At 40.4% G+C, this 19839-nt stretch overlaps 1 protein-coding gene and 1 non-coding gene across 5 annotated transcripts in view; both read left to right on the top strand.

The window, feature by feature from the left end:
• Positions 1–2128: 2128 nt before the first annotated feature.
• On the top strand, positions 2129–2201 carry TRNAQ-CUG (transfer RNA glutamine (anticodon CUG)). The gene has a single exon. It is a non-coding gene; the product is annotated as a tRNA-Gln (tRNA).
• Positions 2202–5865: 3664 nt separating this feature from the next.
• SNX4 (sorting nexin 4) overlaps positions 5866–19839 on the top strand; it is a 73586-nt gene continuing 59612 nt past the window's right edge. Inside the window, exon 1 of one of the 4 annotated variants that reach the window (XM_078067011.1) lies at positions 5866–6050. In XM_078067011.1, the coding sequence (XP_077923137.1) occupies positions 5910–6050 (141 nt within the window). In that variant the 5' untranslated portion in view covers positions 5866–5909. Of the gene's footprint in view, positions 6051–16569; positions 16753–18509; positions 18650–19839 lie in introns of those variants that run through there. The other 3 variants (XM_078067038.1, XM_078067016.1, XM_078067027.1) reach the window with 3 other exon arrangements.

The raw sequence follows: 19839 nt of genomic DNA, 5'->3' as shown, positions 1-19839 counted from the left end.
CAGCTGGTTATTATGTGTTTGCTTGTTTTCTTCTGTACGCAGCATTTTAGGCAGCCCTAGTTTTCAAAGATCAGGTGGTCTGATAGCTTATGAATATCAAAGAAAACCTTCCATTTCTAGAGTCATTTGCCAGGCTCTTCTGAGCTTGCGAAATATCCTATTTACCCTGTAGATAGGCTGTTACTCATATGTAGGATATTAGCTGATGGGCACCATAAGACTCACGCCAAAATGCCTTGGCCAATGACCTGCCACAGGGCTCCCTCCCAGCCTATCTGGTTTCCGTTTGCTACTTGTAAACAATTACTTGCTTCAGAAGACCTTTATCAAAGTGCATTTAAATTATCTGAGAGGGGAGAAGTATTTTTTTTTTCAAGATTTTGTTTTTGAGTAATCTCTACATCCAATGTGGGACTCGAATTTACAACCCCGAAATCAAGAGTCACATGCTCTACTGACTGAGCCAGTCTGGTGCCATGGGGAGAAATATTTTCATGATTTTTAGCTGTGGAAGATTCTAGTGCCCCATTTGCTGTAGAATTTTCTGGAAGTTTCTCAAGCCATAGTGGTTTAGGGTATGGTTCTACAGGTTTTGCATGTATATTCCAGTCTTCTCCATGGGCATACAGCCATGAATCAGTTTAGATGATCACCTTGGCAGACAATGAGATTGCCTGGGCAGGTGTCTAATAAATATTTATTGCATGTTTAGTTGAATAGATTGGAGCTTCGCTAGGTCAGTCACGGCTCTGTGCTGCATAGAACAGAAACCAACACTAGTCACATCGAGCAAATAGAGAAAATCCTGGAAGGATATCCGAAACTCACAGAATTAAGGCAGGTGATCTGGGTGTAGAAAGTTGTAGAATCAGGGTAGCTCTGGGTCTCGGCACAGAGCCTACAGGAAATTCACAGCTTGGGGGCCATACTGGCCCGATGATGGCTCTAATCTCCAACATCTCCTCTGACCCAAGATTCAAAGTTCTGGGACTTTCAGGGTCTGAATGGCTGAATTGAAATAATTTGCCCATGGGTAATAAAAGAAGGATCTGAGCTCTTCAGTTGCAGTGAGAGGCTGCAATTAAAGGAATATACTAAGACTTGGTTGCCAAAGGAGGCCTCACACGATGGGGAATTTGCCAGAAAGGAAGAAGGTAATATTAGTGGGAAGGGGGCAAATTAGATATTACACTGTGAACAAGGACACATGTCATCTACACTGACACTAAAACGAGAGATGAGGTGGGGCTGGGGCTGGTTGCTGGTCAAGGTTGAAGGAGAAGAAGGTTGTAGTTTTGGAGGAAGGAGAAGAACATGACTTTCAGAGACCATGGGTGGCCAGCAAGATAGCAGTAGAATCCTGGGGAGGGGATAACAGAACCTGGATGGTGAGGTGCAGAGAACAGGTGTTTCGTGGTGTTCTCAGGCTAACACAGGAGCTCAATACATACTTGTTAAATTCATAACAAAGTGGAAATGTACATCATGCTATTCAGATATGAGACTGAAGTTACTCTGGCTGGATGAGGTGGGGAGTATGTCCCCACAGAGGTTGACTCATCCTTAAAGCCAGCCTGGCTAGTCATCCCTCCTCCTGAGAACTTTCCCATTCACTCTGGAGCAAATAACCTCAAGCCCTCCCTCAGTAAGGGGTGTGTATGTGGGGGGGGTGGTGGTGGATATCCTTACTCTATCTGAATCTGAAAAATAGGGAGGATCTGTATCCAAAATGTCTATAGAGTTAGCATTGGATTTTCCCAGACTTTAGCCGGACTAGAGTGACTTTGCCTTTATCTTCCAAGGAAATATACTTCTACCTCTAGGTTATCAGGTGAGGACTCCAACCTCAATTTCTGCCAATTATTTTCCTCCTTTTCCGGAAGAGTCTCTCTTCTTCCTCTCCTTCATGCAAAGCAGCATGGCCCAAATGCATGGATTCTGATGTTCTATAAATTTGGGTTTGAATCTCAGCTCTTCCCTTTATTTGATGGCTGTGTGACCTTGTCAGATGTTACCAAACCTGCTTCATCCTCTGTGAAATGGGGAAAGTAATGCTTGTCTTGCAAGAGGCATCATGAAAATGTATGTTGAAGTGCCACATATATAAAAAAACTGCAGGGTGGGGGGTGCCTGGCTGGCTCAGTCGGTAGAACATGTGACTCTGGATCTCAGGGTCATAAGTTCAAGCCCTATGTTGGGCAAAGAGCTTACTTAAAAATAAAATAAAATAAGATAAAAATTAAAAAATGCTTGAATTAAAAAAAACTACAACAACACTACATGGCAGGTTGTCCAAAAGATGGACAAGAAGTTGCAGATACCACCTCTTCTCCTACCCTGGGCTATTTATTTATTTATTTATTTATTAAAGATTTTATTCATTTGACAGAGAGAGACACAGTGAGAGAGGGAACACAAGCAGAGGGCATGGGAGAGGGAGAAGCAGGCTCTCCGCCGAGCAGGGAGCCCTATGTGGGGCTTGCTGTGGGGCTTGATGTGGGGCTCAATGTGGGGCTCGATCCCAGGACCCTGGGACGTGACCGAAGCCGAAGGTAGAAGCTTAACGACTGAGCCACCCAGGCGCCCCTACCCTGGGCTTTTTAAAGACTAGTTATTGTCTCTTTATCAAAAAGAGTGTTAGCTTTTGGCAGGCCCAAGGGTGAGACATATTATCTAGTGGATACAAATAATAATTTTTGAGAAATATGGTATTATATAACAGAGCAGAAATAATTCCTCAGGCATTATCAAAGCTTAGATAAAAATCTCTTAAAATCTCCCAATTCCTATTTAGCTTAAGGAACTAACAGGTCAGGTACACAAAGATGTTATGTAGAGGGATGGTCGTTGCAGTTTTGTTTCTAAAAGTAAAGTTTGAGAACAACTTAAATTGTAACTATAGAAGGATGCCTGGCTGGCTCAGTCAGTGGAGCATGCAACTCTTGATCTCAGGGTTGCAAGTTTGAGGCCCATGCTGGGTGTAGAGATTACTTAAAAATAAAATCTTGGGGTGCTTGGGTGGCTCAGTTGGTTAAGCGTCTGCCTTCAGCTCAGCTCATGATCCAGGGGTCTTGTGATAGAGCCCTGCCCCTCGTCAGGCTCCTGCTCAGTGGGGAGTCTGCTTCTCCCTCTTCCTCTCCCTCTGCCCCTCTCCCCCTGCTCATGTTCTCTCTCTCTCTCTGTCTCAAATAAATAAAATCTTTTAAAAAAGTAAAATCTTAAAAAATTATAACCATAGAGGATTATGAGATTAAATAAATTATAGTAATTTTCTTAGTTTATTTATTTTTTTAGTAATCTCTACACCTGACATGGGGCTCAAACTTAACAGCCCTAAGATCAAGAGTTGCATGCTCTTCCAAATGAGCCACACAGATGTCCCAAATTATAGTAATTTTTTACAATAAAACTGTATAGTCTTTAAGAAGATTCTGTAGAAATATATTTAATCACATGGAAAGGTGTTCTTGCTGTATTAAGTGAATAAATTATTATAACACTATAATATGATTCTATTTTTATTATATATGTATAATATTTGAAGGGATATATGTTAAATGTTAGTGCTTATCTTTGGGTGTGGAAGTATGGAGATTTTATATTATTTTTATTCATAACTATTTTCTAATTTTCCCACAATGAACATGTATTATAGGTATACATAAGAAGGGGAAATGATCATCTAATCCTTTTTGCCCTGATTTTAGACTCTTCAAGCACCCTTTTGTTTTTCCAAATTTGGTTTCTTCAAGGCTATCTCTTAAGAAAATATAGGGACAAAGTTATATCTAGCTAACTTATAATTAATATCAAAGGCAGTCTTGAATTTTTTTTTTCCACAAAAAAGGAGCTGTGAATTGTAAAAGGTGGGGGGCAACTTTCCCTTTATCCTTCTAGATTCTTTTGGCTGGTCTGTTAATTAAATTGACATAAGACAGATTAACAGGAGAAAAATAAATTATGTAGGTATGGGAGCCCGATAATATGAGACGGACGAAAATGTCAGGCAATTGAAGCTTTTACGCCATCCTGAGCTAAGAAATGGGATAGGGGCCCTGGCCTCAAAGGAGAGGAGGGTACTTCCCAGGACAATAAAAACAGATGTTTGATAATTAGATGTTTGCCTTGCCATACACATGGGTCACTCAGATGAAAAGTTATTTCTGGTAGTAGTAGTCTTTCTGGGCCAGGCCTCCCTAAACTCTTTTAGGTAGTTAAGGGAGAGGTAAAAGTAATTTTCTTGAATCTTCTGGGTTTTGATTGCTTTCAGCTCAAAATAATGCACATGCCAAAGTGGCCTATTTTGGGGTCATGTATTCTGCTCCCCCTCAGAATGAAGAGGAAACAGATGTTCCTACTCTGTTTTAGTTTTCTTCTCCTTCTTTTTTTTTTTTTTCTTTTCAGAAATAGCATGTAGCACTATGGCCTCTCCTCAGTGAATGCTTTGTCAAAACTTGAGCTCCTTTCCTTGTTCTTACTGCAGGATGAGACACCGAAGTCACCAGCCCAGAGTGAATATCCTAAAGGCTCTAGGACCTAGTTTTTTCAGTATCTCAAAACTGGGAAAAGGGCAGACGATAATGATTACAAATCTGTCCCTGGGAAGGTATCTATCCATCCCTCTTGTGATGAATTAATAAAATAGTCTTCTGATTTAAAAATATGTTTCCTGGGCGCCTGGGTGGCTCAGATGGTTAAGCGTCTGCCTTCGGCTCAGGTCATGATCTCAGGGTCCTGGGATCGAGCCCCACATCAGGCTCCCTGCTCAGCGGGGAGCCTGCTTCTCCCTCTGCCTCTCTCTCTCTGTGTCTCTTATGAATAAATAAATAAAATCTTAAAAAATAAAAAAAAATATAAAAATATGTTTCCTTAGAATTTGCTTAGCATGAACAATCCTTGATAAACTGATAAAATGCCTTTTGAAATTTGAGTAAATGTCCTAGGTTTGGTCAGAGGGGGAAAAAAAGGGACCTTGCCTTAAAAAAGTCCAAAGTCCAATTGGGGCAGCTAGACATATAAATAAATAATTGTAAAGTAATACGAGAAAGGTCTTAACTGATTTATTAACAAAGCGATATTAGCATTTGGACATTATAACTTGTGATTTTAGGGATGAATGGGAAGTACGCCAAGTGGGGGCGGGGCAGAGAAGGCACTGCAGGAAGAGCACATTGTGTGTCACAGCCTCAAAGTATTTCGGCAGAAACATTAGTTTCTCTCCTTGAAAAACTGATGACCAGACTTTGTATAGAAGGAACCCCAACTTCCACACAGCCTGCTACACCCAGTGAGCATTTCCCGTTAGGTTACCATAGTGAATTCTTGTCAAGGAAGCGGGTTCCGAAAGTTCGGTAAGAGATGTTCATGTTCGTAGAAAATGATAGAGATCTCCAGGGCTTTATGAAACGCAAGAGATCTCAAGCACCGCTTCGGCCAAACGCTTCACTTCTTCACTTCTCTCAAAAACTTGCACCTGCTACCTTTTGCCGAATGTGTTACTCGAACTGCTGAAAGTTTTTAATTTATGGCGCTCTGATCTTTCCGGGGGAAAAATGGAACCGACAAGGTAGGAGAGACAGGGGCCGAGGGCGAGAAGGTCAGACCGCGGCCTCGGATTTCTTTTTGAGACTCAATTTTTCTCTAGGTGATCGCCAACCGGAATGGTTCCAGGGTCTACTCTGTTCTTCACCTTCCCCTTGCCTTTCTCCCCTTCTCTCCTCCATCCGTTCTCCCGGGTTTCTGGGTCTCCCAGCTTAGCAGCTGACCACTTCCTAAGTCCCCGCCGGGCACTCCGTGGGTCTCAGCCCCCGCGGACCGCGGACCGCAGCCGGGCCGGGCCGAGAAGCAGGGGGCGGGGCGCGCTGCGCGGCGGCGCAGGCGCACTGGAGCCGCCGCGCCAAACCGCAGCCATGGAGCAGGCACCTCGGGATCCCGAGCGGCAGTTGCAGCCGGCGCCCCTAGAGCCGCTGGGCCACCCCGACGCGGGCCTGCAGGCCGCGGTCGGTGAGGAAGCGGAAGGGCCCCAAGACGAGGGCTCCGGGGAGGGCACGGTGAGGAGAAGGGGCGGCAGAGGCCACGGGGCCTGGTGTCGGGGCCTAGCGGGCCGAGCTGGGCTGGGCTGGCGGGGCCCGGTGGGCTCGGCCGGGAAGGCCCGGCGGTGAGGGGACAGCAGGGTGGAAGGGCCGGGCCACAGGTGCAAAGAAGGGGAGGCTCGGTGGAAAAAGTGGGTTTTGGGGAGGGGCGAGCGCCTGGCGCTGCGGGACCAAGGGAAGGGCCGAGAGTGCGGCGGCGCGGGGAGCGGAGGGGATGTGTGGGTGCGGTCCCGCGGGCGTGGAGGTCGGAGCCCGGGACCCGCCGGGCTGGAGCAGGTGCGGTGTTCAGAGGTCGGGGGACCTGGAGGTTTGGACCAGAAGAGCAACACTGTTGTTCCTGGCATTCTGGTGAAGGGTTGTGCAGAGGCGATGGCCGAGCCGAGGCATCGTGGAGAGTGGGCAGCGGTGCTGGAGAAGGAGGGGAATGGGGGCCTTGAACAAGTTGGGGGTTAAAAAGGGTGGTTGGCTTGGTGCCACCATCAGGAAATTGAAGAAAGTGTCGGATTCAAGAAGAGGTACAAATAAAAAAAAACTAAACTCCGTATTTGTCTGCAGTTTCTTCACTTGGAGGCAGTGCCGTATTTCCCAGTTGAGTGAGGTTTGTTATCTATATCCCATGGACCTGCTTTGTGAAGCCCCTGCTTTGTGAAGCCCCCTAGTGATTTTCATTGCTTGAGGAGAGGAGAAAATGCATCATTTTATATTAGTAATTGCTTTCATTCCAAAGTGTTTTCACGCATAATGCAAGATAGGTAGACCGGGTTAAATCGAAGCATTTCAGAAACCAGCACTCCACATGACACCATTCTCTCCAAGAGTGTGCGTTGATCATCCATTTTGCTTCCTTTTTTCTGGAACAGGTGTTAGTGCTAATATAAAACTGCCCATTCTTATGGTATACGGGTAAAGAAAAGTTAAAGTTGTTTGCTGGATGTAACTAGAAAGCCTTTATTTAAAGTTTAGAGACCAGATAACCAGGAACTTCATACACAGTAGTTGAAGGTTTTGCCTTAGGGAAATGTGGAGATACATAGGGTAGCATAAAGACTTTTTGGGGTGAGTTTTAAGTTTTTCATTTAATTTTTTTCAAAATGTAGAATTATTTGTGGAAAGGTCAGGATCTCATATTAAATGTGAAGAAGTGTGTGTATTTTTAGTTCATAAATTTGGCTCTTATGATTTGCTCTTTATGCAGGTTTCCATCTGTGACTTAGTTTTTGTGTTCCCCTTTTTAAAAAAAACTTATTGTGAAGTATGTCATCACTAAAGAATAAATAATTATCTCACAAAATAATTGAAGCGCTCATATGTTCTCCTGGGTTACAGCTCACTCCCTCCACCACAGAGGTAACCTGTATTCTGCATTTTGTATTAACAGTTCTTTTGCTTTTCTTATAATTTTACCATATGTATCCCTAAACAACGTGTTGTTTTACTTGATTTTGAAATTTACGTAGGGGATATAATTTTACTTCCTCTCTTAACTCAGTATGTTTTTGGGATTCAGCCAAGCTGTGGCTTAATTCATTTATATTCACGACTGTTATAGGCTACCATTTTATAGATGTTCTACAGTTAATTTCTTCTTGTGTTTACAGACATTGGGGTTATTACAAGATTCTTGCTTATTTCTAAAAAAATTACTATCATTAACTTCTTCCGTATCTCTTGGTGCAAATGTCTAATACAAATTTAGGTGTGGGGTTGCTGGATTGTAGGGTATTAGCACATTGAATCCTAGTAGGTGGTGCCAAATTGCTTTCCAAAGTGATTTTACCAACTTTTTTTCCCGTCAGCAGTGCCCGATGCTTTCTGTATCAACACTTAATGTTTTCAGACCTTAAAATATTTGCCAATCTCTTGGGTATATGTTAAAGCAATTTTAGATTGTTTCAAAAGGCAAGGATCGTATCTTTTGTTGACAACATCATGAGTTTAATTTTGATTTGATTATGATGATAAAAATTTTCATGGGGCACCTGGTTGGCTCATCGGTAGATCGTGCGACTCTTGATCTCATGAGTGTAAGTTTGAGCCCCATGTTGGATGTAGAGATTACTTCAAAAAAAAAAAAAAATCTTTTAAAAAAATTTGTTTTTTGGTAATTTTTTTGTGAAGATAATTAACTAATATGAAGTCACAACTATAGTATAAACTCCATTTATCTTAATTTAAAAGTAATTATAAGTACCTCATTAAAAAACCTATATATATTCAGTTTAAGATATTTGAAATCCCAAAGATGCTATCATATAGTAAAAGTTGTATTACCTGACATTTTAGGAAAATGTTTGTAAATGTACCATTCACCAGTGACCAAACTTATGGGGTTTCCTAAAGCAGCTCCTTAATTTTGTGATTCTAGAGACACAAGCCATTTGGACAATTATTTTTAGTATCGATTATTTCAGAATCAGTAGTTTAAATATATACATTCACATGTACTCTGTACATTGTCCCCTCCCTGCCAAAAGCCCCAAGCCCGCCCTTTGAGGGCCACCTACTCCCTTTCCCTCTTTTTTCTTTTAAATCTTTATTTATTTATTTATTTATTTTTAAAGATTTTATTTTATTTTATTTATTTGACAGAGAGAGAGAGACACAGCTAGAGAGGGAACACAAGCAGGTGGAGTGGGAGAGGGAGAAGCAGGCTCCTGGCCGAGCAGGGAGCCCGATGCGGGGCTCGATCCCAGGACCCTGGGATCATGACCTGAGCCGAAGGCAGACGCTTAACGACTGAGCCACCCAGGCGCCCCTTAAATCTTTTTTTTAAGTAATCTCCACACCCAACGTGGGGCTCGAACTCATGACCCCGAGATCAAGAGTCATCGTATGCTGTACCAACTGAGCCAGTCAGGCACCCCTACCTTTCCCTCTTTCTATCCCCTCTTCTTCTCCAGTCCATTTTCAATTGAGAACTATTGCAGTAACGATAACCACTTGTTACTGTTATTGATAGGAATGTGGTCTGACCAGAAAGGTAAGTTAGATTTGTTGTTTGTGGGTGCTATGCACAGTAAGCTCTGCTTTTCATTTAATTCTGTAAATTACCCCCAAAAGACAGATAAAGATGGGGTTCGGAGAGAAGTAATTTCGCCAAGGTCACAAGCTAGTCAGTGGTATGGCTAGGATTTGAGCCCAGGTCCTCCTGGCTTTGAAATCAGTGCTCTTTCCAGTAAGCCATGCTGCTTCATTAAAAAAAAAAAAAAAAAAAGTTAAGGGTGCCTGGGTGGCTCAGTTGGTTGGGCAGCTGCCTTCAGCTCAGGTCATGATCCTGGAGTCCCTGGATCGAGTCCCGCATCGGGCTCCCTGCTCGGCGGGGAGTCTGCTTCTCCCTCTGACCCTCCTGACCCTCCCCCCTCTCATGCTCTCTCTCTCTCAGTCTCTCTCTCTCAAATAAAAAAAAAAAAAAAATCTTTAAAAAAAAAAAGTTAAAAATAGACTTGTTAATTGTGCCAATACTGTATTTAAGTTTTTTAGTTTAAGTTGCAATTTTAAGAAGAAAAGAAAGTGTTAAAAATGTGTTGATTTATCAAGTAGCTTTTCACCACAAAAATATCTATGCAGATGGAGTGTAGAGATGCAGAAATCTTGCCTCCTCATCCTTATTTTTGACTGCAGATTTGGGCTGAGAGTAATTTGTACCATTTGCCCTACACCTAGGGGTAATAGAAGCGAGCACTGACTGAGTCTCAAATCTCCTTTGGTTTTATTTTTTTATTTTTATTTTTTTTAAAGATTTTATTTATTTATTTGAGAGAAAGAGAGAGAGACAGAGAAACAGCATGAGAGGGGAAAGGGTCAGAGGGAGAAGCAGGCTCCCCGCTGAGCCGGGAGCCCGATGTGGGACTCGATCCCAGGACTCCGGGATCATGACCTGAGCCGAAGGCAGTTGCTTAACCAACTGAGCCACCCAGGCGCCCTCCCCTTTGGTTTTAAACATCATTAATCAGGATTCTTTAAATTCTGCTATCAGCTCTTCTGTGGTCTCTTATTTTTCTTTCTGTGAGTCTTTAATTCTTTTCCATTGTTTGTTGAGAAGTCTTTTTTTTTTCTTTCATACTTCTTCCCCAGTAGGGAAGAGTGCATTCTTCTTCTTCTTTTTTTTTAAAGTAGTGTCAGTTCTATTTAAAATAATTTAGAAAATGGAAAAAATGAGAGAGGAATCCAATCTCCAAGAAAGTAGCAATTAGTCCCGGCATAAGAGAGATGAAATAGCAAGGGAATGGAAGCAAGATAACTTTTTAGGCTGGAAAATTCCATTGAGTTGATGGTTAAGTGTTTGTCCAGAGAAAAATCATTGCCTGAGGGAGTCATGAGTGATTTTTCAGGGAGCGCACTCTAGGCCTGGGGAGTACTGGTGGGGGCAAAGAGTTCTTGTGCAACTGGTGCTTACTGGTTAGCAATCGGTGTGCCCCGTGACACCTTTACTGATTGGCAGCAGAGAACTGAGTGGAGTAGGCTGGCGCTGTGGGCAAGGTTTGAGGCTTGTGGGGGTGAGTAACATGAAAAAGGAAAAGAAAATGTAAAGAATGTATCAGTTTAGTAGCAGGTGATTAAATCACATTCAAGAACTTTTTCCTCATTTTTCTACCTCAGCAGCTCTCAAGAGTTTTTCAAAGGTGACTCACAGTACAAAATACATTTTCTACAACCTAATCAGCATACATATCCTTTCATACATAAGTGTTGTTCCAAGAGGCAATACTTAATCATTACTTCATTCAGTACTCTCTGACAGTCTTCTTCTATTTATTATTAAAAAGAAATAATTGATCACAAACCACCAAATTGATTTCATGAACCATGAATGTGTTGTCACTCAGTCTGAAAAACTGTTCAAACTTATATATTTTATTTTAAATAAAAATTAATTTTTCTGGGGCACCTGGTGGCTCAGTCTTTAAGTGTCTGCCTTCGGCTCAGGTCGTGATCTCTGGGTCCTGGGATCGAGCCCCGTGTCGGGCTCCCTGCTTGGTGGGAAGCCTGCTTCTCCCTCTCCCACTCCACCTGCTTGTGTCCCCTCTCTGGCTGTGTCTCTCTCTGTCAAATAAATAAAATCTTTAAAAAAAACTTGATGTTTTCTGAATCACTATTTTTAAAATACATATTTTTATAGATAAAAAGCACAAGAAAACAGGTCATATAACTATTTTTCTTATTTATAACTGAAGTAAGCTTCACTCATAGGCCTAAGTAAATACATTATTATTTTTTTTTTTTTTTTAGATTTTATTTTTATTTATTTGACAGAGACAGCGAGAGAGGAAACACAAGCAGGGGGAGTGGGTGAGGGAGAAGTGGGCTTCCCGCCGAGCAGGGAGCCCGATGCGGGGCTCGATCCCAGGGCCCCGGGATCATGACCTGAGCCAAAGGCAGACGCTTAACGACTGAGCCACCCAGGCACCCCATAAATACATTATTTTTAACATAATACCTGCTACTTTTGGCCATTGTAGACGTATCTCCTAAGGAAAGTAAATTCTTTGGGTAGTTCTTAAACTTCAGACCTTGACCTATTTCAGTAACACAGAAGCATCAAACGTAGAAAAAAAAGATTGTAAGGAAATACACCAACAGTAGTATATTAACAGTGGTTAGTGCTGGGTTGTGGGATACAGGTGACTTATATTTACTTAATTTTACTTCTATTTTTCAATTTTTACACATCAAGCTTGTGTTATTTTCATAATTAAAAAAAAACTTAAAATTACAAGTAATAGGGAATACTTGAGCTCCTGCTATACACCAGGCAACTTTTAGAACTCTACCTGCATTAACTCATTAAATGTTCTGATGATAACATTATGAGGTTAAGTACTGTAATCCCCATTTTACAGATGAGGAAACTGAGGCAGAGAGATTAAAAAATTTGCCCAGAGTTAACACAGCTAATCTGTGGCAGAGATGGGATTCAGATTCTGGCAAACTGGTTTTTAATCTGAGAGTGAATTGATCCTTGGCTCTTCTAATTACAAACTTTTATTTTTTCCTGATTTCCAGTTATTTTATATTTTCCTGCTTACCTGCTTGGCCTCATGTTAAACTGATCACTGATTTCTTTTGACTTCAGTTTATTTGTATTTGTGTTTGTTCCATGTTATAATTTTTATGCCTTGTGTTATGTTTTAAGTCTTTCTCTTGTTTACCATAGGGAATTTAAAACATTTGCATTATCCTAACTGGCTTTATTTTTAGTTGATTTTCTTCTGTGAGGTTTTATACTTTCTTATTCTGGTTTCTATTTTTGTGTTTTCCTTTGTGGGCGATAATTTCTTTGGTTTTATCCTCTAATGATTTGGAAGACATGTATCTTTCTTGTTTTCTTCCCCCAAACATAACTGACACAAAAATTATTTATGTAATTATGACTATTTAAGAATTTTTTGAAATAATCTCATTTATAGAAATGATATCAAATTTATAAGCAAGGGCAATATGAAGATACTTTTTCCCATGAACTATTTGAGAATTGAACTGCCAGCATGATATTCCCTCATCTCATTCCCAGAACTTTCAGTGTGAGGGGTTCCTGGCTGGCTCAGTCAGTGGAGCCTGCAACTCTTGATTTTGGGGTCATGAGTTTGAACCCCACGTTGGGCATAGAGATTACTTAAAAACTTTTCAGTGTTTAGGGGCAAACAAGGACATTGTCCTATGTAGCCACAGTACTACCATCAAAATCAGGAAAATAACATTGATAAATGACTATCTCATCCTCAAACTTTGTTTAGATTTTGCCAGTTGCACCAATAGTGTTCTTCAGAGCAAAATGATCCAGTCCAGATGCATGTATTGCATTTAATTGTATCGTCTCTTTAGTCTCCTTCAATCTGGCAGTTTCTCAGTCTTTACTTTGGTAACTTTGACCCTTTGAAGATTAGAAACCAGTTATTTTGTAGAATGCCCCTCAATTTGGGTTTGCTTATGTTTCCTTATGATTAAATTCAGGTTATGCATCTTTGGCAGAAATTGCCACTAAAGTGATGCTATGTTCTAGTTGCATCTTAGCAGTTCACATGTGATTTGTATTTGCCCAATACTTGGGAATCATATTTTCTGCCAGTCTTCAATATCAAGTAACTCTTTTCCCTTTTGTAATTAATATTTTGTGGGACATACTTTGAAATTGAAAGTATCTTGCTCCTCATCAGACTTTCTATTTGTCTTTTCAGTATGGACTCATGGATTTTATTTTATTTTGTTTTTTAAAGATTTTATTTATTTATTTGACAGAGAGACACAGCGAGAGAGGGAACACAAGCAGGGGGAGTGGGAGAGGGAGAAGCAGGCTTCCCGCGGAGCAGGGAGCCCGATGCGGGGCTCGATCCCAGGACCCTGGGATCATGACCTGAGCTGAAGGCAGATGCCCAGCGACTGAGCCACCCATGCGCCTCACTCATGGATTTTATTTTAAACTTTATTTTTTTTTCTTTTCCCCCCTTTTTTTATTATTAACATATAATGTATTATTTGTTTCAGGGGTACAGGTCTGTGATTCATTAGTCTTACACAATACACAGCACTCACCCCAACACATATCCTGCCAATGTCCACTCAGCCACACCATCCCTCCTACCCCCCCTCCACTCCAGCAACCCTCAGTTTGTTTCCTGAGATTGAGTCTCTTATGGTTTGTCTCCCTCTCTGGTTTCGTCTTGTTTCATGTTTTCCTCTCTTCCCCTATGATCCTCTGCCTTGTTTCTCAAATTCTACATGTCAGTGAGATCATATGATAATTGTCTTTCTCTAACTGACTTATTTCGCTTAGCATAATACTCTCTAGTTCTATCCACATCATTGCAAATGGCAAGATTTCATTTTTTTCTGATGGCTGCATAATATTCCATTGTATATATATACCACATCTTCTTTATCCATTCATCTGTTGATGGACATCTGGGCTTTTTCTATAGTTTGGCTATTGTGGACACTGTTGCTGTAAACATCGGGGTGCAGGTGCCCCTTCGGATCACTACATTTGTATCTTTGGGGTACATAACCAGTAGTGCAATTGCTGGGTTGCAGGGTAGCTCTATTTTCACCTTTTTGAGGAACCTCCATACTGTTTTCCAGAGTGGCTGCACCAGCTTGCATTCCCACCAACAGTGTACGAGGGTTCCCCTTTCTCCACATCCTTACCAACATCTGTTGTTTCCTGACTTGTTAAGGTTAGCCGTTCTGACTGGTGTGAGGTGGTATCTCATTGTGGTTTTGATTTGTATGTGACCCTGATGTCGAGTATGTTGAGCATTTTTTCATGTGTCTTTTGGCCATTTGTGTATCTTCTTTGGAGAAATGTCTGTTCATGTCTTCTGCCCGTTTCTTTTTTTTTTTAAAAATTTTATTTATTTATTTGACAGAGAGAGACACAGCGAAAGAGGGAACACAAGCAGGGGGAGTGGGAGAGAGAGAAGCAGGCTTCCCGCGGAGCAGGGAGCTCGATGTGGGGCTCGATCCCAGGACCCTGGGATCATGACCTGAGCTGAAGGCCGACACTTAGCCATCTGAGCCACCCAGGCACCCCTTCTGCCCGTTTCTTGATTGGATTATTTGTTCTTTGGGTGTTGAGTTTGATAAGTTCTTTATAGATTTTGGATACTAGCCCTTTATCTGATATGTCATTTGCAAATATCTTCTCCCATTCTGTTAGTTGTCTTTTGGTTTGGTAGACTGTATCCTTTCCTTGCTTATCTTGATGAAGTCCCAGTAGTTCATTTTTTGCTCTTGCTTCCCTTGCCTTTGGCAGTTTGTCTACGAAGAAGTTGCTGAGGTCGAAGAGGTTGCTGCCTGTGTTCTCTTTAAGGATTTTGATGGATTCCTGTCTCACATTTAGGTCTTTCATCCATGTGGAGTCTGTTTTTGTGTATGGTGTAAGGAAATAGTCCAGTTTCATTCTTCTGCGTGTGGCTGTCCAATTTTCCCAACATCATTTGTTGAAGAGACTGTCTTTTTTCCATTGGATATTCTTTCCTGCTTGGTCGAAGATTAGTTGACCATAGAGTTGAGGGTCCATTTCTGAGTTCTCTATTTTGTTCCACTGATCTATGTGCCTGTTTTTGTGCCAGTACCATACTGTCTTGATGATTACAGCTTTGTAATAGAACTTGAAGTACGGGATTGTGATGTCACCAGCTTTGGTTTTCCTTTTCAACATTCCTCTGGCTATTCGGGGTCTTTTCTGGTTCCATACAAATTTTAGGATTATTTGTTCCATTTCTTTGAAAAAAGTGGATGGTATTTTGATAGGGATTGCATTAAATATGTAGATTGCTCTAGGTAGCGTAGACATTTTCACAGTATTTGTTCTTCCAATCCATGAGCATGGAACGTTTTTCCATTTCTTTGTGTCTTCCTCAGTTTTGTTCATGAGTCTTCTATAGTTTTCTGAGTATGGATTCTTTGCCTCTTTGGTTAGGTTTGTTCCTAGGTATCTAATGGTTTTGGGTGCAGTTGTAAACGGGATTGACTTCTTAATTTCTCTTTCTTCTGTCTCATTTTTGGTGTATAGAAATGCAACTGATTTCTGTGCATCGATTTTTATATCCTGCCACTTTACTGAATTCCTGTATGAGTTCTAGCAGTTTTGGAGTGGAGTCTTTTGGGTTTTCCACATAAAGTATCATATCATCTGCAAAGAGTGAGAGTTTGACTTCTTCTTTGCCATTTCTGATGCCTTTTGTTGTCTGATTGCCCTGGCTAGGACTTCTAGTACTGTATTGAACAGCATTGGAGATGGTGGACATTCCTTCTGTATTCCTGATCTTAGGGGGAAGAGATCTCAGTTTTTCCCCATTGAGAATGATATTCTCTGTGGGTTTTTCATAGATGGCTTTTATGATATTGAGGTATCCCTACACTGTGAAGAGTTTTAATCAAGAAAGGATGCTGTACTTTGTCAAATGCTTTTTCTGCATCTATTGAGAGGATCATATGGTTCTTGTCCTTTCTTTTATTAATGGAGTGTATCACATTGATTGATTTGCAGATGTTGAACCAACCTTGCAGCCCAGGAATAAATCCCAGTTGGTCGTGGTGAATAATCCTTTTAATGTACTGTTGGATCCTATTGGCTAGTATTTTGGTGAGAATTTTTGCATCTATGCTCATCAGGGATATTGGTCTGTAATTCTTTTAGGTGGAGTCTTTGGCCTCATAAAATGAGTTTGGAAGTTTTCCTTCCATTTCTATTTTTTGGAACAGTTTCAGAATAGGTATTAATTCTTCTTTAAATATTTGGTAGAATTCTCCTGGGAAGCCATCTGGCCCTGGGCTCTTGTTTGTTGGGAGATATTTGATTATTGCTTCAATTTCCTTGCTTGTTACGGGTCTGTTCAGGTTTTCCAAGTTCTTCCTGGTTCAGTTTTCGTAGTTTATACATCTCTAGGAATGCATCCATTTCTTCCATATTGTCTAATTTGTTGGCATAAACAACTTTATTTATTTATTTTTTTTAAGATTTTTATTTATTTAACAGAGATAGAGAGAGAGCACAAGTAGGCAGAGTGGCAGACAGAGGGAGAGGGAGAAGCAGGCTCTCCGCCGAGCAGGGAACCCGATGCGGGGCTCGATCCCAGTACCCTGGGATCATGACCTGAGCCGAAGGCAGCTGCTTGACCGACTGAGCCACCCAGGCGCCCCCATAAACAACTTTATTAAGGTATAATTTATATATCATAAAATTCAATCTAATTCAATAATTTTTAGTAAAATTACAGAGTTATGCAACCATCACCACAATCCAGTTTTAGAACATTCCTGTCATCCCCCCAAATTCCTGCTGAGCGGGGAGCCCAATTCAGTCCCAGAACCCCGAGATCATGACCTGAGCTGAAGTCATGTTTAACCGACTGAGCCACGCAGGAGCCCCAGGTGCCTCTCTCTCTTTTTTTTTTTTTTAAAGATTTTATTTATTTATTTGACAGAGAGACATAGGGAGAGAGGGAACACCAAGCAGGGGGAGTAGGAGAGGGAGAAACAGACTTCCCCACGGAGCAGAGAGCCCAATGTGGGGCTCGATCCCAGGACCCTGGGATCACGACCTGAGCAGAAGGCAGATGCTTAACGACTGAGCCACCCAGGCACCCCTCTTTTTATGGTGTCTTTTGAATAGTAAAAGGTTTTAATTTTGTTGAGGTCTGGTATATCACTTTTCTCTTTTATGGATTGTGCTTTTGGTATTATATCTAAGAACTCTTTGCATATCCTAAGATCACAAAGATTTTTCTCCTATGTTTTTTTCTAGAAATTTCAGTCTTAGCTCTATATCTAGGCCATTTTGAGTTAATTTCTGTCTGTGGTGTGAGTAAAGGGTCTGAATCTTTTTTTTGCGGGGGGTGTGAACATTTAGTGGTTTCAGCACCATATGTTGAAAAGACTTGCCTTGGTGTGTTTTTTAAAATCACTTGACCTAAAAAAAAAAAAAAATCAGTTGACCTTAAATGTAAGGGTTTATCCCTGGATTCTCAGTTCTCTTCCATTGATCTTTCTTCCTTCTGCCAATACAACACTCTCTTGATTACTTTCACTTTTTAGTAAGTTTTGAAACTGGATCCTACAGCTTGTTCAAAATCCTTTTGGCTATTCTAGGCCCTTTGTATTTCCATATAAAATTTAGGAATAGTTTATCAGTTTCTGTAAAAAATTGTGCTGGGACTAAGTATTTTTGAAGGGACAGTATGTTAATATGTTTAAATATTTTCAAGCATGCCCTATGCATAATGCTCCTTTGTCATTTGGAATTTATTGTGGAGTCTAAGGCAGATTTGATATTTATTCTTTTGTAGGGGTCTTAGTTCTTATTTTCCTGCCTTAATCTTGTTGGGATGTTAAAATGTTCCAGTTCATTATACACAGACCACATGCCTTTTAGTTTGAAGGCTTAGAACTTTTTTCCAGTCCAGGAAAGATTTGTTTGCTTATTTCTTTTTCTTTTAAATTATACAGATAGTTATTATTTCTGTTTCTTCTAATTTCTTCTTTGAGGACTAACATTGTTTAGATGTTGGTTCTTTGGGTTTTTTAAGATCATATTTCATCATTTTTACCCTTTTTTGGTCTTTTTTTCCTCAGCCTTCTGCGGAAGCTTTGCAACTATCTCATGTTCTTACTGATTTGAATTCTTGCAATGTCAGTTTTACTGCCCAAATATATTTTATTTTTCTTTCTTTGCATTGTTTCTTTTCCAATTAGCTCCGCGTTCATCTTAATTGGCCTGTTTTTTTTTTGTTGTTGTTGTTGTTGTTGGCCTGTTTTATCTTTTTCCTATAATTTTCAGTGTAACAATAAATGTAATATATTTTCTTTAGTATGTGATTTAAATAAGATTAACTAAATAAGTCAAATGCCATAAACACTAACTCTTTTCATCTGTAATCCTAAAAGTTATATTAAGGTTAGCTTTCATTTTGTTTTTAGTCTTAAAGAACGTCAGTATGCAGGCTGAGAATTCTTCATGCAAGCAGTGAACTCCTGAAGTGTCAGGCACCATGTTTCTTTTTCTTTTTTTTTTTAGGCACCATGTGTCATCTGTCTTTCCATCCCTAATGACTGGCAAGGTAGATACCCAAGACATATTTATTGAATTAATAGTTTCTTATTGTTCCTTTTATCACTTTTATCTGCTTTTATGCTTTTGCTATTTCTTAGTGGTTTGCAACATTTTTGAAACTTGAAACATTATATTCATTTTCATTTTTTGAGTTGGAAATAATTTCATTAGCCTTTTAAATATGTCTATCTTCTACATTTATTTAATCTTAGGGAGTTAGTCTTAAGTCAGGTAGAAAGTAGTGATTCACACATCAAACATCTACATTCAGGATGTTATTCCCTGGGTTTGAGTATAGCATCACTCTTTAATGATATTCTTTACTCTGATGAGAAGTCGGCTTTGAATACACCTGAACTATCCTGTCTCTCTTTGAAACATGTCCCTGGGCTCATCTTCCAGTCAAGTCAGTCCATCTCTAGTTTGTTCAATGTATCCTTTTAACAATTGTGCTTCCAGTTGAGTTATTCTTGGCACTCTTTGTGTTTTACTGAGAGGATAAGCAATTTTATATCATTTTCCAAGTCCTTCTGGTGTTATTGTTGTGTTCCTGTTTTCATTCTTTAGTTTTTATGGTAGCTGATTTTATTCTTTTATTTATTTTTTCCTTCTGTGTAATTGGATGGTATGAGGGTAAATTCATGACTCAGATGCATTATCTTTTTGGCTGGGGAGCTAATTTGTTTTACTAGTCATGTGTTTCCAGTATTGGAGGTATTTTTCACTGGAGTAGATGCTGATAAATCAAAGTGTTTGACTATGGGCCCAAATTAGGAACTATATATATATATATGTATGTATGTATGTATGTATGTATGTGTGTGTGTGTATCTCAACCAATGAGGGTTTCATAATCCTGATGTTGGGTGGTTTGTGCTTATGTAATTTCTTTTTTTTTTTTCCTTTTTTAAAATTTTATTATGTTATGTTAATCACCATACATTACATCATTAGTTTTTTCTGTAGTGTTCCATGATTCATTGTTTGCGTATAATACCCAGTGCTCCATTCAATACGTGCCCTCTTAAATACCCATCACCAGGCTAACCCATCCCCCCACCCCCCTCCCCTCTAGAACCCTCAGTTTGTTTCTCAGAGTCCATAGTCTCTCATGGTTCGTCTTCCCCTCCGATTTCCCCCCCGTCACTTTTCCCTTCCTACTATCTTCTTTTTTTTAACATATAATGTATGATTTGT

Source organism: Halichoerus grypus, chromosome 1 (assembly GCF_964656455.1).
Source record: "Halichoerus grypus chromosome 1, mHalGry1.hap1.1, whole genome shotgun sequence".
Taxonomy (NCBI): Eukaryota; Metazoa; Chordata; class Mammalia; order Carnivora; family Phocidae; genus Halichoerus; species Halichoerus grypus.
Note: the sequence above shows the minus strand (reverse complement) of the source record. Positions and strands in the feature narration are given on the sequence as shown.